At 37.5% G+C, this 15,091-nt stretch overlaps 1 protein-coding gene across 1 annotated transcript; it reads left to right on the top strand.

Moving 5' to 3' along the window:
• Positions 1-12,855: 12,855 nt before the first annotated feature.
• On the top strand, positions 12,856-13,743 carry LOC149154059 (uncharacterized). The gene has a single exon (XM_089444030.1). The coding sequence runs from the start codon at positions 12,856-12,858 to the stop codon at positions 13,726-13,728; it is 873 nt and encodes a 290-aa protein (XP_089300156.1). The 3' UTR covers positions 13,729-13,743.
• Positions 13,744-15,091: the final 1,348 nt, after the last annotated feature.

Genomic DNA, 15,091 nt, shown 5'->3' with positions numbered 1-15,091 from the left:
CCCAACTTTGTGTGAAGGGTAAGGAAAATATTGGTGAACTCCGGCACGTCTTGGTCCCTTCCTTACCGCAGCGTGGTCCACTTTATGTATTCATACTCATAGCTTCCGATAGGATAATATTTTTCCTTGATGACATCCCGGAATGAATTCCAGGTGGGTGCGGCTGAAAATAGTGAGCCGGTATTTTCATCCTTTGTCGACGCGTTTCGAACCAACTAGTGTGGTTCATCGTCAGGACAAGTTGAAGAAACAGATCTAGCTCCTCATGTTAAATAGTCTGAGCTGAGCCTCCAACAGCTATCATCTCTAACGGCTAGTTTGACTCAAGTACAGGGGTCAAAAATAATTATAATATTTTAATTCTTAAAAATATAAATTAAGGACCTAATAATTTAAAAACTATAAGTTAATTAATAATTAGTTAAATAAATGACCCTGAAAAGCCTCAAAAATATAAATAATATTATTTAAAAGTATTAGAAATAAAGAAAATCAAAACTTAATAATTAAAAACTATAGGTTAATTAATAAATAGTCAAATAAAAGCCTCAAAAAATATAAATAATTTTAATTTAAAAGTATTAGAAATAAAGACAATCAAAATAAGTAATAAAAATCATAATTTAATTAATAATTAAAAGGAAAATTAGTTAATTAAATGACCTAATGAATAAAAATGAGACCTACAAAACTTTATAAGTTAAATAATAATTGGTTAAATGAAGAAAATAAATTCCTATTTAAAAGTATTACTAAAATGAACATTAATCAAGGTTAATTTTTTTTTAAGTTAGTTACTAATTTAAAAGGAAAATTAGTAATAGTAATGAATAAATTAATTTCATATAAAAGTATTATTAAAAATTTTAATTAGGCTATAAGCTAAATGAATAAACTAATGATAATTAATAAAAGGTAATAAAGAAATCAAAAGGAAAATATGATAGATCTGAAATTAGATATAAGGAGTAAAGAATTAGAAATGAAAATTAGTTACATGGAGGCCCTTAAAAATAAACAATAAGCAGTAATAGGAATTAAAATGGAAATTAGGTAAAGGACCTTGAAATATCAGAAGAAATAGGATGCTATACATACGAATGAAAAAATAATAAAAAAAAATAAAAAAATACATAAATGAATAAATAAACCAATAAATTAATACATAAATCAAAAAACAATAATACAATAAATAAATAAGAAAATAGAGATCAAAGACACCAAAAAGGACGAAAAAACGACTAGGCAGAGAGGGCTGGGACCCAACACCTACTGACTTTCCAACCATCGTCTCTATTGAGATTGCTTGGTCTCTTTTCGATCTCAAGCGCTTCCCTAAATTTTCAATGATGGAAATGCGAAACCCTAGCAATAACACTGGCTTCTTCAATACAAACATGATGATTGGTTTTCTTCGCATGTTCAGCCAAAGCGGAAGACTTAGATCTCCTGTGCTTCAGATTCGTTGCGTGCTCGCTAATCCTCTGATTAATGGAACGACCAGTCTCCCCAATATAGGGGGTCCCACAGGAACAGGGGATCATATAAACACCCTTCATATCTTTAGGGTCGATGGGGTCCTTCACCGATCTGAGGGACGAACGAATGGTGTTCAGGGGCCTAAAGGACACAGGGATACTATGCCTCCTAAGAATCCTACCAATTCTATCAGTGGTCCCTTGAACATAAGGAAGATGGACACCAGGAACATGATCTTTTGGTTCTCTTTTCGCCAGCAAATTCTTGGAAGCCTTAAGAAAAGCCCTATGACCCATGTATCTACTGTAACCATTCTCCACAAAGACATCCAGCAGACTGTTAATTTTACCCCTTCTTCTAGTAACAAGGTTATTAATCTCTCCAGTTTTGTGTTTCCCCCTGTTGTTTTTAAAGTTTTGGGGAAAGGCTTAAATTTTGCCTTAGCCCCCAGAAAAATCCCGGTAGAGGATATTATCTGTGATATTGAGTTTGGGATCCGGGGTTTACCTGATAGGATCAAGGATACTATCAGGCAGGATTGTGCAGTAGCCTTGAGAAAGGCTAAGCCACCTAAGAGTAACCTCAGCAGAGAAGAATCTTTAGCTCTCAGATCCTTAAACCAGAACAAGGATATCATTGTTCTTAAGGCAGACAAGGGTGGTGCTACCGTGATTCTTAACAGGGTTGATTATCACAGCAAGATGTTGGATCATCTTCATAATAGTGGTAGCTACAAAAAGCTCTCCAAAAATCCCCTGAAGAAGGTTGCTAAAAATGTGGCTTTGGCCATTAAATCCATTGGCTCGTTGAGTTCCTTGCACCATAAGCTCATTGAAAGCAACCCTATCACTCCTAGAATCTATGGCCTCCCAAAGATTCACAAGGAAGGTGCCCCCTTAAGGCCCATCGTCAACACCATTGGAGGTCCTACCTATCTTCTTGCGAAGTTCCTGGCTTTAAAGCTTAAGCCCCTTGTTGGTCAGACGGAGTCCTTCGTAAAAGACTCTGCTTCCTTTATTGAGGAGCTCAAGGACATTAAGCTTGATCCTGGGGACATTCTTGTCAGTTTTGATGTTGTCTCCTTGTTCACTTGCATCCCCATCAATGAGGCCATGGATGTGATCAACCGCCTAACGGATCCTGACACGGCCAAGTTGGTGGAGATCTGTCTCACTTCCACCTTCTTCAGTTTTGAAGGGGAGTTCTTCGAGCAAACATGTGGGGTTGCAATGGGTTCCCCCCTTTCCCCTGTTGTTGCTAATCTGTTTATGGAAGATTTTGAGTCCAAAGCTCTGAACTCTTCCCGTCTCCTTCCTAAGCTTTGGAAGAGATATGTAGATGACACTAATGTCATCTGGTCTCATGGCCAGGATGAGCTTGACCTCTTCTTTGATCATCTTAACAGGCAGTCCGCAGCCATTAAGTTCACCAAGGAGCAGGAAGTTGAGGGATGCCTCCCTTTCCTTGATATCCTTATTTCTAGGAATGATGATGGTTCCCTAGCCCATCAAGTTTTTCGAAAGAAAACTCATACGGAACAGTATCTTCATGCCAATTCCCACCATTTCCCGGCTCAAAAGATGGGTGTTCTCAGTACCCTTGCTACTCGGGCCCTGAGGATCTCGGACAAGAAGAGCTTTGAGAAGGAAAAATCCCATCTGCTGGATGTCTTTGTGGAGAATGGTTACAGTAGATACATGGGTCATAGGGCTTTTCTTAAAGCTTCCAAGAATTTGCTGGCGAAAAGAGAACCAAAAGATCATGTTCCTGGTGTCCATCTTCCTTATGTTCAAGGGACCACTGATAGAATTGGTAGGATTCTCAGGAGGCATAGTATCCCTGTGTCCTTTAGGCCCCTGAACACCATTCGTTCGTCCCTCAGATCGGTGAAGGACCCCATCGACCCTAAAGATATGAAGGGTGTTTATATGATCCCCTGTTCCTGTGGGACCCCCTATATTGGGGAGACTGGTCGTTCCATTAATCAGAGGATTAGCGAGCACGCAGCGGATCTGAAGCACAGGAGATCTAAGTCTTCCGCTTTGGCTGAACATGCGGAGAAAACCAATCATCATGTTTGTATTGAAGAAGCCAGTGTTATTGCTAGGGTTTCGCATTTCCATCATCGAAAATTTAGGGAAGCGCTTGAGATCGAAACGAGACCAAGCAATCTCAATAGAGACGATGGTTGGAAAGTCAGTAGGTGTTGGGTCCCAGCCCTCTCTGCCTAGTCGTTTTTTCGTCCTTTTTGGTGTCTTTGATCTCTATTTTCTTATTTATTTATTGTATTATTGTTTTTTGATTTATGTATTAATTTATTGGTTTATTTATTCATTTATGTATTTTTTTATTTTTTTTTATTATTTTTTCATTCGTATGTATAGCATCCTATTTCTTCTGATATTTCAAGGTCCTTTACCTAATTTCCATTTTAATTCCTATGACTGCTTATCTTTTATTTTTAAGGGCCTCCATGTAACTAATTTTCATTTCTAATTCTTTACTCCTTATATCTAATTTCAGATCTATCATATTTTCCTTTTGATTTCTTTATTACCTTTTATTAATTATCATTAGTTTATTCATTTAGCTTATAGCCTAATTAAAATTTTTAATAATACTTTTATATGAAATTAATTTATTCATTACTATACTAATTTTCCTTTTAAATTAGTAACTAACTTAAAAAAAATTTAACCTTGATTAATGTTCATTTTAGTAATACTTTTAAATAGGAATTTATTTTCTTCATTTAACCAATTATTATTTAACTTATAAAGTTTTGTAGGTCTCATTTTTATTCATTAGGTCATTTAATTAACTAATTTTCCTTTTAATTATTAATTAAATTATGATTTTTATTATTTATTTTGATTGTCTTTATTTCTAATACTTTTAAATTAAAATTATTTATATTTTTTGAGGCTTTTATTTGACTATTTATTAATTAACCTATAGTTTTTAATTATTAAGTTTTGATTTTCTTTATTTCTAATACTTTTAAATAATATTATTTATATTTTTGAGGCTTTTCAGGGTCATTTATTTAACTAATTATTAATTAACTTATAGTTTTTAAATTATTAGGTCCTTAATTTATATTTTTAAGAATTAAAATATTATAATTATTTTTGACCCCTGTACTTGAGTCAAACTAGCCGTTAGAGATGATAGCTGTTGGAGGCTCAGCTCAGACTATTTAACATGAGGAGCTAGATCTGTTTCTTCAACTTGTCCTGACGATGAACCACACTAGTTGGTTCGAAACGCGTCGACAAATGAAATTCTATGTGATATGCGCCGAAATATTTCTCTAACTTGATATGGATCACAGAAGCCTAAACTCTATTATTTTCATCCTTTTGCTTGCAGTAATTTTCCCACCAATCCTTCACATGGGGGGCTTCTTTGAGAAGAGCGAAAACAATCTTTTCCCGACTCGAAAATTCATGAACAGAAAAATAACCCTCTAGCAGATTTAACCATTTATCTACGGCATCTGCGTCTATCTGACCCTCGAATATGGGGATTTCAAAATACCACTGATCCAGACTTAAACAGGAACGCAACAAATTACAGAGATAACCATAAACACATATATGCAACGGAAATAATACTTCATTTCATTAATGTAAAATACTGAAATATGCTTACAAATAGTAATGGAAATAAACCAGCTAGGGCAATGGTAGCTTATCTCTGAGAAGAGATGTGGTGGCTACATGCCTCTGAACTGTGTTACAATGAGGCTCAAAGGCCTATTTATTGTTGAGAAACAATGGAAAACCCTTAACATTCCAAAACCTAACCCTAGAAGATGAAACGCCAAACTGTGGGCCCCGTTTGGGTAAATTGGTACATCAACTTCCCGGGGTCGTAACTTTGGCATACGATCTCCATTTGACGCGTACAATAGCTCGTTAGAAAGATATATCCGAGCACTACCACTTTTGGAAGGGAAAAATCGGTCCATTGACCCATGTTGCCCCCATATTTCCCAAAAAACGTCGTTTAGGGCCTCACAACAGCTCCGGAAGTTCAGGACCCGAAAAACTGCGAAAAATAGTAAGTTGTGCTACAATTAAGGAAACTGAAAATGCTGAGAGAAACAATGGTGGGGGTCCAGGTGGACTTGGCAGGTGGCCACCAATATCCACCTGGATCACATATGCATCACCCTTGGAGCATAAGTACTTTTCTAAGGAAGAGCATTAGTCAAGTTCGAAAGCTATGGAAATAAGCATTGGGGATTTTTTGAAGATCAATTCAGGACTTATAAAGCATCAAAGGGAACAACTAATTCAGTTTTACAAAAGCATAGGGATGTTTTTTCCTAGGATTATAATGAAATGAATGGGATTCATCTTGATTTGTGGACTCACCATATTTATATCAAGGAATACTCTAGATCCATTCACCAACCTCAACAATGAATTAATCATACTTTGTGGGACATAGTCAAAGAGAAGTTGCAGAAGTTAATTTCAGCTAAATTTATTTACTATATTTTTTACAGCCAATGGGTCTCTCCTCTTGTTATTGTGCCTTAAAATAATTACAAGTGTATAATTTTCATTTATTATAGAGAACTCAATAAGGCCACTCATAAGGACCACTTCCCACTACCATTCATTGACTAGGTGTTAAACACCTTCGTACAAAAGAAGTATTTTTATTTCCTTGATAGTTTAGTGGATATAAACAAATTTAGATCACTCTTGAGGACTAGGAAAAAACCACATTTACTTATCCGTGAGGGACATTTTCCTATCGTCTTCTACCATTTGGACTTTGTAACGCTCGTGCAACTTTCTAGTGAGTTGTGATTGGAATAGTCTTTGACTTGATTCATGAATGTGCGGGAATTTACATGGATTATTTTACAACTCATGGTGATGAATTTGAAGTATCTTTGGCCAATCTAGAAAAGGTATTAATAAGGTGTAAGGAATGCCATGCAACTCTCGGTAATGAAAAATGCTTAATGATGTTAGTTGATGGAATCACGTTAGGGCATCATATCTGTCTAAAGGAATAAGAGTAGATCCAACAAAAATAAAGGTAATATTAAACTTGCAAACTCCATGAACTTAAAAAGAGGTACACATCTTCCTCAAGCATGGAGGTTATTATCAATGATTTATTTAAAATTTTACGCGAATAAATCATCCTTTATTTTATTTACTTACTAAAAATGTTGAGTTTATGTGGATAGAAAAATTGCTAGCATGCCTTCAAGGAATTAAAAACAAGATTATCCAAGGATCCCATCTTAATAGGGCCCAATTGGTGCCTCCCATTTCATATATCTACAGATGCTTCAGATATTTCTATTGGAGTTGCCTTGGGACAACATGAATATCATCATTTTATATGCAATATACTTTGTTAGCAAGAATATCTTTCCCACATAATTGAATTACATGGTAATAGAAGAATAATTTCTTGCAGTAATTCATTTTATCAATAAGTTTCAACAATATATAACTAGATATCTTACATATTGACCACACTACCTTTAATAATCTAATGAATAAACTAATTACTAATGGTAGGGTGACTACATGGCTATTACTATTGCACATATTTGATATAGTCATCATTAATAAGACAAGAAAAGTTGTTGGCCAAGGGTTCCTTGTTGATCAATGATGTTCAAGCTCTAGATTATATATATTATTTTGGCTTTATTTCAGCTCTACAATACTCATACTTAATTTTTTGGATTCAACTATTTAAGAATAGCTCTGCAATACTCATAAGTAATTTGTTCTCAATTCCTGCTAATAATTGAGGTGATCTGCTTCCTACATCCAGGAAAAATTTAGAGAAAGAGAAATTCATTGATTGCACCGAGAGGCACTCTACAGCCCAATATGGAAGAGATGTTGCAATGTCTTGTCTTGTTATGTTATGTAACATTTTGACTCAGTCAAATTACATAAAAATATAAATAATTATTAATTATTAATAATTAAACCAGCCTAGATCTTAACTCTAGATCTATCAAATGACAAGAGGGATCAAATATCTTAAGGTGCAAACCTTTTTTAGAGTGAAAATAGATTTTATCCCTCTTGGAGCTTGGTAGATCTAGAGTTAAGATGGATCTATGCTGGTAGATAATAGAGCACGAGCATGGGGTCAGACCATATGTTGATGGGGAAGAAAGGATTCAAGGTTCTAAAGTTGAAAAGTAAAATTCATACATAAAGTTACATGGCGCAGAAAATCTAAACATATTCGGGAGGCCGGTAAAATTCTTGTAGGTGGTGACACACAAAATATGAACACAAAGAAAGTGAAGGCTGGAGAAGATGAGGTTTTACATGAAAGAGTTCATGAAGGAAAACTTGTGGACCTTTCATGCCAAAATGAAACAAATTCTTAGAGAAGTGAGAAATGAGAGTAATCTTGTTTGGAAAGACAATCATATATTGAACAACAACCCACAATAGGGAAAATCTGGGAGAATGGGGACTTTTCAATTGCAAGGAAAATGATAAAATTGTAGGTGAAGATGTTCATATTTTATGTTGAATGGAATCAAGGAGAAGTTCTATCTTTCACTCAGGTATCCTTGTTGTTAATGGAAGAGAAAAGTCAGTTCATAATGAGGAAGGAATACCTACCACAAATAATAAGATGAATATATATGAGACTGAAGGAGAAGCTTCAGTTGTAGATGAAAAAAACATCTGTCAATATAGAAAGTTTGGATCACAATACCCACATTGAAGGATCATCAACAAGGCTTGGAAAGCACCTATCAAGATATGCCACTCCATTTGGAAGAAAAATTTATTCATGGTGATGATGAATAAATTCACGGGTGGATAGAGGAAAAGCATCCCAAAGTGATTGACCTTGAAACTGTAAGAGCAGTAACAACATAAACTACCATCAAGGCACAAATAGCTAAACAAGCCTATCTTACTCTTACAGGTGCATGAAAGGGTAACTTTCCAAAAGAAAACCCACAATTGATTTATCTCATAGATTCAGAGGGCCATAGTGAAGATGCATTCCAAAGGACAATTGACCCTGCATCAAATAACAAAGAATATAACAAATAATTGAATGTAGAAGTTAAATGTGGAAATAAGGATACACTGAGTTGTGCAGAAAAAGATTGCACTAAAAAAAGGGTCAATATGGACAAAGAAGGAGAAGTGTTACAGAATAAGGAGGTTCAACACAAGGTGAAAAAATACTAGACAAGTCCTTCAACCTTCCAATGAAAGAATCCACGAAGAGGTTGTAGTTGTTAGAAACAAAGAACTATAAGGACGAGTCAGGATAAGTGAGCCCAAAATCATTGATATAGGGGGTTATGATGATATATATGGAAGTGGATGTAGCACAACCTTCTGCCCTATGAAGTGAGCTTACCAGAATAATTGGAAATCCCAAGAAAGAATTAATGAATTAATAAAGCTACAAAATATAAAATACTCACTTTCAGTCAGTATCTTAGGGGCAACATAGAAGGGAATCAAACAAGGCTAGAACTTTAGGAACTGATATCAGTCAAGTAATGCCAAAATGTAAAGAGAAGGATGCAAGAAATATTGTCTCAGCCGATGATAGTTTAAGAGCCTTAGTATGGGACAACAACACAACATTTTTAATAGTTACAACATATAATTTCCAACTTGAGAATCCAACTAATAGATTTGAAGCTTAATAGGAACAATGAATTAACAACCACGCAAGAAAAACTCCAAATAAGAACTACTTTGATCCAACTTAAGAAAAACCTTACTAGTCAGAGCGTACATTTAAAAAGGATTTTGAGAGATCTTGCAAAAAGAGAGCAGGCTATCAAAAATGTCTAAACAACTCTAAGAGAATAAAGCAAAACTCTTGAAAAGGAATTGGCCCAAGTTACGTACGAAAAAGATGAGAAAATCAATAAATTGAGGGGCGTAGTTTGGGAAAGAGAAGAGAATGTTAAGAAATTGGAGGACCATATAATTTATTGTTTTTAACCAGAATGAGTAGATTTTTATATAAAATATATCGCGTCCGTTCGCAAACAAAACCAGGATTTTACATAGATTTTTCCAAGCTTACAAAAAGTTGATAATGCTTCATTTGTTCTGCAAACCTAGTATTTCGACTATATCTAATCTGCCCACAAAAATTCCTCATTCTGGAGCCTTTACAACTGTAAATTCGACAAAATTGAAACAAAAGATATTTACATTTACAATGCATCATTTAAAAACTGAGAGAAAGAACATATGAAAGCTAGATGTCCATTGGCGCTGGACTGTTGAGGTCCAGGCCAATTGAGCCTTGGTTCTGATCCTGCTCGGTCGAGTCCTCCTCCTTTTCCTTGTTGCTCTCGTCCACTTTGAGCTGCAGCTGCTCAATTTGATGCCTCAGTGCATCAACTTCATCTTCCAGCTGACGTATGCGCTCTCGTTTCTCCATCTCTCTCTCCTGCATCAACAAGTGCTCTTGTAATTGCTGATGAATGTTGTGTTGCAAAACGATCAGGCCTTCTCTCAGCTCCAAGTGGTCCTGCACACAGTTTATGCAGGATGGCCGAATTCTCCTTCCCTCCAGTGAGGTTCCCACCCGCAGCCCCCCAGACCTCGGCCTGCGATTGCCCCAGGAGCCCAACCATGAATTGGCATCTGCACTTTGTACACTAGAATCCATTTTTCGGTTGTCCGAAATGTTCCAGGACTTTCTGTCACTCCCACTCAAATTCAGAGTGCACTTGAACTTGTCCTCTAGCCAGGAACCCTCACAAACCTAAGGATTGTAGCTCTTCTCACCTACCACCGTGTTCAGCCAAACCTCCCTCCATTGTTCTACTAACCAATTAGCTCCTAGATTCAACCAAACCCAAACCTCTTCCTGCTTTCATAAAATAACGACGTCCTCAAACCCAGTAACAACATGCAGACTCCCAATTTCCCTCAGACCCTCAATTGCTCTCAGATCCTCAATTGTACTCGGGCCTTCCTTGAAATTTATCCCATCAACCCAAGCCCAGTAACAGACAATTAACAACCTTAGCTTCAGCCGCCAAGCCTTTGCAAAGGCCACCTTTGCAACATATATCCTTAATTCATACAAAAAAAACAAATTGTTATTCCCGTTATATTCGCTACCTGACTAAATGATGATGTTGTGTTGAGCGAAGAAGCTGATGCGCCTGGGATCCCGATAATTCACCATAATATCCCTGTCGTCCTCCATTAATTCCCCACATTTCTCCTAGTCCATCCTTCTCAGCCACATTATCCTCCCACGAGTGAACTGGGCTTCTCTGTGAACCAGAATTAAATTTTTCTTCGAAAATCCCATACTCCTGCAATCTCCCGAGGAGATGCACCGTCCTTTACCCCATGAACCAGGCCGTGGGAACTGAAGATGCACGCTGAGGTCCCTTTCGAAAATAGGTGTAGTACCAGGGTGACGGACTCTGACACGTCACAATTGAAGGTAGAGGACATTCATGCCATGATTCTCCATGGCAGGCCAGAGCTCACTTGATATGATGGGACAGGGCCCAAGGGTTGGGGGGATGAGGTGGGTTGGGGAGGAGATCATGGCGGGGAGAGGCGGAAGGGTGAGGGGGGAAACAGGGGAAAGGAGAGGAGGATGGAGAAGGGAAGGGGTGGGGGGGATAAATAAGAAGGAGGGGGAGCGAAGGGAAGAGGAGGGGGAGCAAGGGATAGGGGTGAGGACAAAGGGGAGGGAGGAGGGGCCAACTTACCACTTTAATCAAAATGTAATTAAAGTCTCCAATACCTGTATATATTAATTTCCATGCTAGGCTTGGAGCCTCTCTCAATATCCACAAGTTGTATCCCATCAGTTTACTTATGGGATGTTAGTTGTGCTCTTGACCTCATTCAATATGCATCTTTCTTATCTCAACTGACATGCATGATTGACCTGTTTATCTTCTTCTTGGTTGTTTCTTCTGAGAATATGATAGAAGGTGTTATCACTCAAGGAAAATATTTTAAATTCTGAACATCAATTTTTTTTTTGTTATAAAGGTTTGGTGTTAGTCCCTTTGCAGGTTCCTGCGGATGAAAGTCACATTTTTCTTCTCTATCAGGATTAGGCTTTTAGGCTTATCTTCCTCAAGATATGGAAAAAATTGGTATTGCTGGGTCAAATGGCACTCCTTACATATGACAGCTGACGAATAAAGTTCGAGCAGGTCAAAGCAGATGGGTTTTCTTGCTTACGTGGATTATGGGTGCTTCGCCAAATTTCTGTTATCAATATTCATGAAGCTTTCGACAGCACTCTGTGTGCCATATGTCTTTGCCCATGATTACAATGCAAATTGAATAACAGCAGTTATCCTGACAACACATAGCATGAATGAAGCATAGGCCCTTTGTACATGCATTGGAATTATGGTTGGGGGGCGGCTCTGTTGTCTTGGAAGTCCTCAACATTTGAAAATACGATTTAGCAATTCTTGCTTGTGCAATCCTTGTTCCAGTAAATGCCACGGGAGGGACTTTAGTAAACTTAAAGAAAAAGCTGGTCTTTAGTGACATTGACAAACTTTCAATATCAAATGTCCAGAGTGGTTCTCAAAGGTTTTGGGCTCATCTATTAATGGCGTATGTATTTTCAGCATGGACATGTTTTGTGTTTTACACAACAGAAATTGACATTTTGGTTACGAAGATAGCAGAAGAACGAGAACGGGTACTGAAAGATCCTGAGGCAATCATGCCTGTTGCACTTGTTTCATTTAATACATGCTGGGGAGCTGCTGTTTGTGCACAAACACAACAAAGCAAGAACCCAACAATTTGGTTAACAGAGTGGGCCGCTGAGCCTAGATTCGTTCATGGAGATGCAGACTTTGTATTGGCTGCCAAATTAGCATGGTTATCCCGTGAAGAAACAGAGTTTGAGCTCAAGTTATGCCAACCTGGTGAAGCTTCATGTGTGGCGCATATAAGAGACAGGGTGAATGCTGATGAATCAAGTTCGAATGTTTCATATGAAGCTCCAGAAATGTTTCAAACATGCCACTTGGAAAATATAGTGAAATCACTTGCACCAGATCGTTGTGTCTTTGGTTCTCGTGATGAAATAATTGATGAAATTGTCCATTTAAGCCAAGACCAACTTCTACACAGGTTTCTTCGTTTTCATGACAATCAGCAAATAGCAGCTCAGGAACAAGAATCAATCAGTAATCCAGAATCGATACAAGGAGAGCATTTTGTGCATCAAGCCCTACAAAATTTCAGGTTGTCATATGCATTAACAAACATAACTCCAGTGATGAAAAACTTGTCAAGCAGTGCGAGGATCAACAAGTCAAAACCATGTCAAGAGCTTGCAGAACTTTGAAGTGGAATATATGGCCCCCATGGTATGGACGTAGCAAATATGCATGTTTTCGTGGGAGAAACTGGTGATACAGATTATGAAGAAATGCTAGCGGGCTTACATAAAACCATAACTTTAAAGGGTACGGTAGATCGTGGTTCCGAGAAACTACTACGAGATAGTGGTAGTTATAAGAGAGACGACATTGTCCCTTCTGAAAGCCCAAATATAGTTTCTACGGAAGCTTTGAAATGGTCAAGGAAGGCTGTCATTCATCCTGGCGGCCTCCAATCCCTATGGCGCCTTGCTGCAGATTATTCTCTGAGTTCTGGCGATAAGGGAAGCTATGAGAGCGAGCATGATTTAGCTGCTGTGGTGCAAGATTTCATGGAAAATGGAAGCTCTGGGCAGGATGGCGGTTGTTACAGCAGCGACAGCGACTCCGGCACAACCAACATTTTAAAGCTTGTAGAAAGTATTAAGGGCCTGAAGACTTCGGTGATGCCATTCGAGAAGGATTTGCTCTCTGTGATACAAGCTCTCATTCTGTCCAATAAAATTGATTTTCATTGCTCAAGGGAAGGGATTTGCAAGGCTATTTGTATCAAGAAGTTGATTGTGAAGCATTTGAGGTCTATTGGATACAACTCTGCAGTTTGTAAGTCAGAGTGGAAGGGAACTGATAAAGTTCCAGGGGTTGAATATGAGTACATAGATGTTATACTGGAAGGTGATGACAAGGCCACTGAACACCTGATCATTGACATTGACTTTCAGAGTCATTTTGAAATTACAAGACCCATTCTATCGTATGATGGACTATTAAGATATCTCCCTGTGGTTTATGTGGGCAACCTTGCTAAACTTGAACAAATATTGGAAATAATGGTAGAAGCTGAAAAGCTTTCATTGAAGTAGGATTCAATGCCACTTCCACCATGCAGAACACTTGGATATTTGCGTACCAAATGGTTTTCCCCAAATGAGAGAGAGCCTTTTGATTACAGAAGTAAACTTCGAAGGCAAAGGGTAAGTCCAGATTGGGGAAATGCAACTCCTCGCCCAAAGCAAAGACTTCAAGAAAGCAGTCAAACCATGTTCAAAGGTGTTAGAGTTTGAATCACAAATTATGAAAAGACAAATGGCAGATTTGCAGATGCAGCTAAGCCAGCAGGAAAGTCTTCCTTAAGGAAATCATACAACAATTTTGAATAGCTTCAAGACAGTTGAAACGGATATGTCAAAATAAATGAGGCTCAAGACAGTCAGACTTTGATGTTAAACTGCTGAAGCTGCATAATTAACGTTCAGTCAACCAAATTTTGAAGGACTTTTCAATCAGCATTAAAAGTTTTTGGCAGCACACATGTACATGGAAAAGGGTGGCCAGCACATCATGGACGTGGCAATCTATTCTATTTGGGTAATCAAAGATAAAAGGCATGCTTCTTTGGATTCGAACATTTTGAGGCAAACCAAGGACCGACAAACAGGGGTAGTTTCCTATGTTTCAGGGCAATGGAAAAGATGTGTCATTGAAGATCAAACATGGAGCCTTGAACATCCATTACAGCCAAACTAAAGGGGAGCAGATGTCAAAGAACGAGAACCATTGTAATCAAGGCTATTATTAGCATAACACGTTGTTAGAATCCTAATTGATTTAGATCTCTAAAAACTCCAGTCAACACTTTGTTGCATTTATTAAGTAGTTAGAGTTTAAAACAGATGTCAGTAATAGAAGTAGTTTTCGAATTCCCCTCATGCTGGAGGAGGAATCTCGATCAGTTAGAATAAGAGCTCTATATATAGCTGAAACAGCAATGTAAGTGGGGTTGGAAATTTTATGAAAAAGCTAGTATTTGGCCTATGTAAGACTCATTTTCAGTAATATACATGCTGAACTTTACTTCTCAGGATTCATGAAGGATTTTTTATGTTCAGAATATGTGATGTTGTCCTTTTCTTAATTCTTACAGTGGTATGGATGTATAATCACTCAGAATTCACTGAATGTGCTCTGACTTCCTGTATACATTTATAAACTGTGTGGTCCCATATGAGTTTATGTTCTGAATGTTTAAATGCTGAATTCCCTGACTTCCATGTAAGGTTGAGTTCATTGTTATATTGAGGTGTTGTTGACTCCATAAGCCCAATGGATAGTTCTGTTTAATGTGTTTCCACCATTCATATTTTTCACAGTTGTTCTACAAGAGTTAGCCATCTTATCTTTAATCAAAATCATTAACCCATCAAGAGAGAGCCCTATCAGGTTGAG

The sequence above is a fragment of the Pinus tabuliformis genome, chromosome 9, assembly GCF_031772625.1.
Source record: "Pinus tabuliformis cultivar Carrire ecotype Pingquan chromosome 9, CPIR1, whole genome shotgun sequence".
NCBI classification, from domain to species: domain Eukaryota; kingdom Viridiplantae; phylum Streptophyta; class Pinopsida; order Pinales; family Pinaceae; genus Pinus; species Pinus tabuliformis.
The sequence above is the reverse complement of the archived record's forward strand: the minus strand, read 5'-3'. Positions and strand labels throughout refer to the sequence as shown.

Excerpts from the sequence above, each read along its gene's own strand:
- LOC149154059 (XM_089444030.1), top strand. The coding sequence starts at position 12,856 with ATGGACGTAGCAAATATGCATGTTTTCGTGGGAGAAACTGGTGATACA.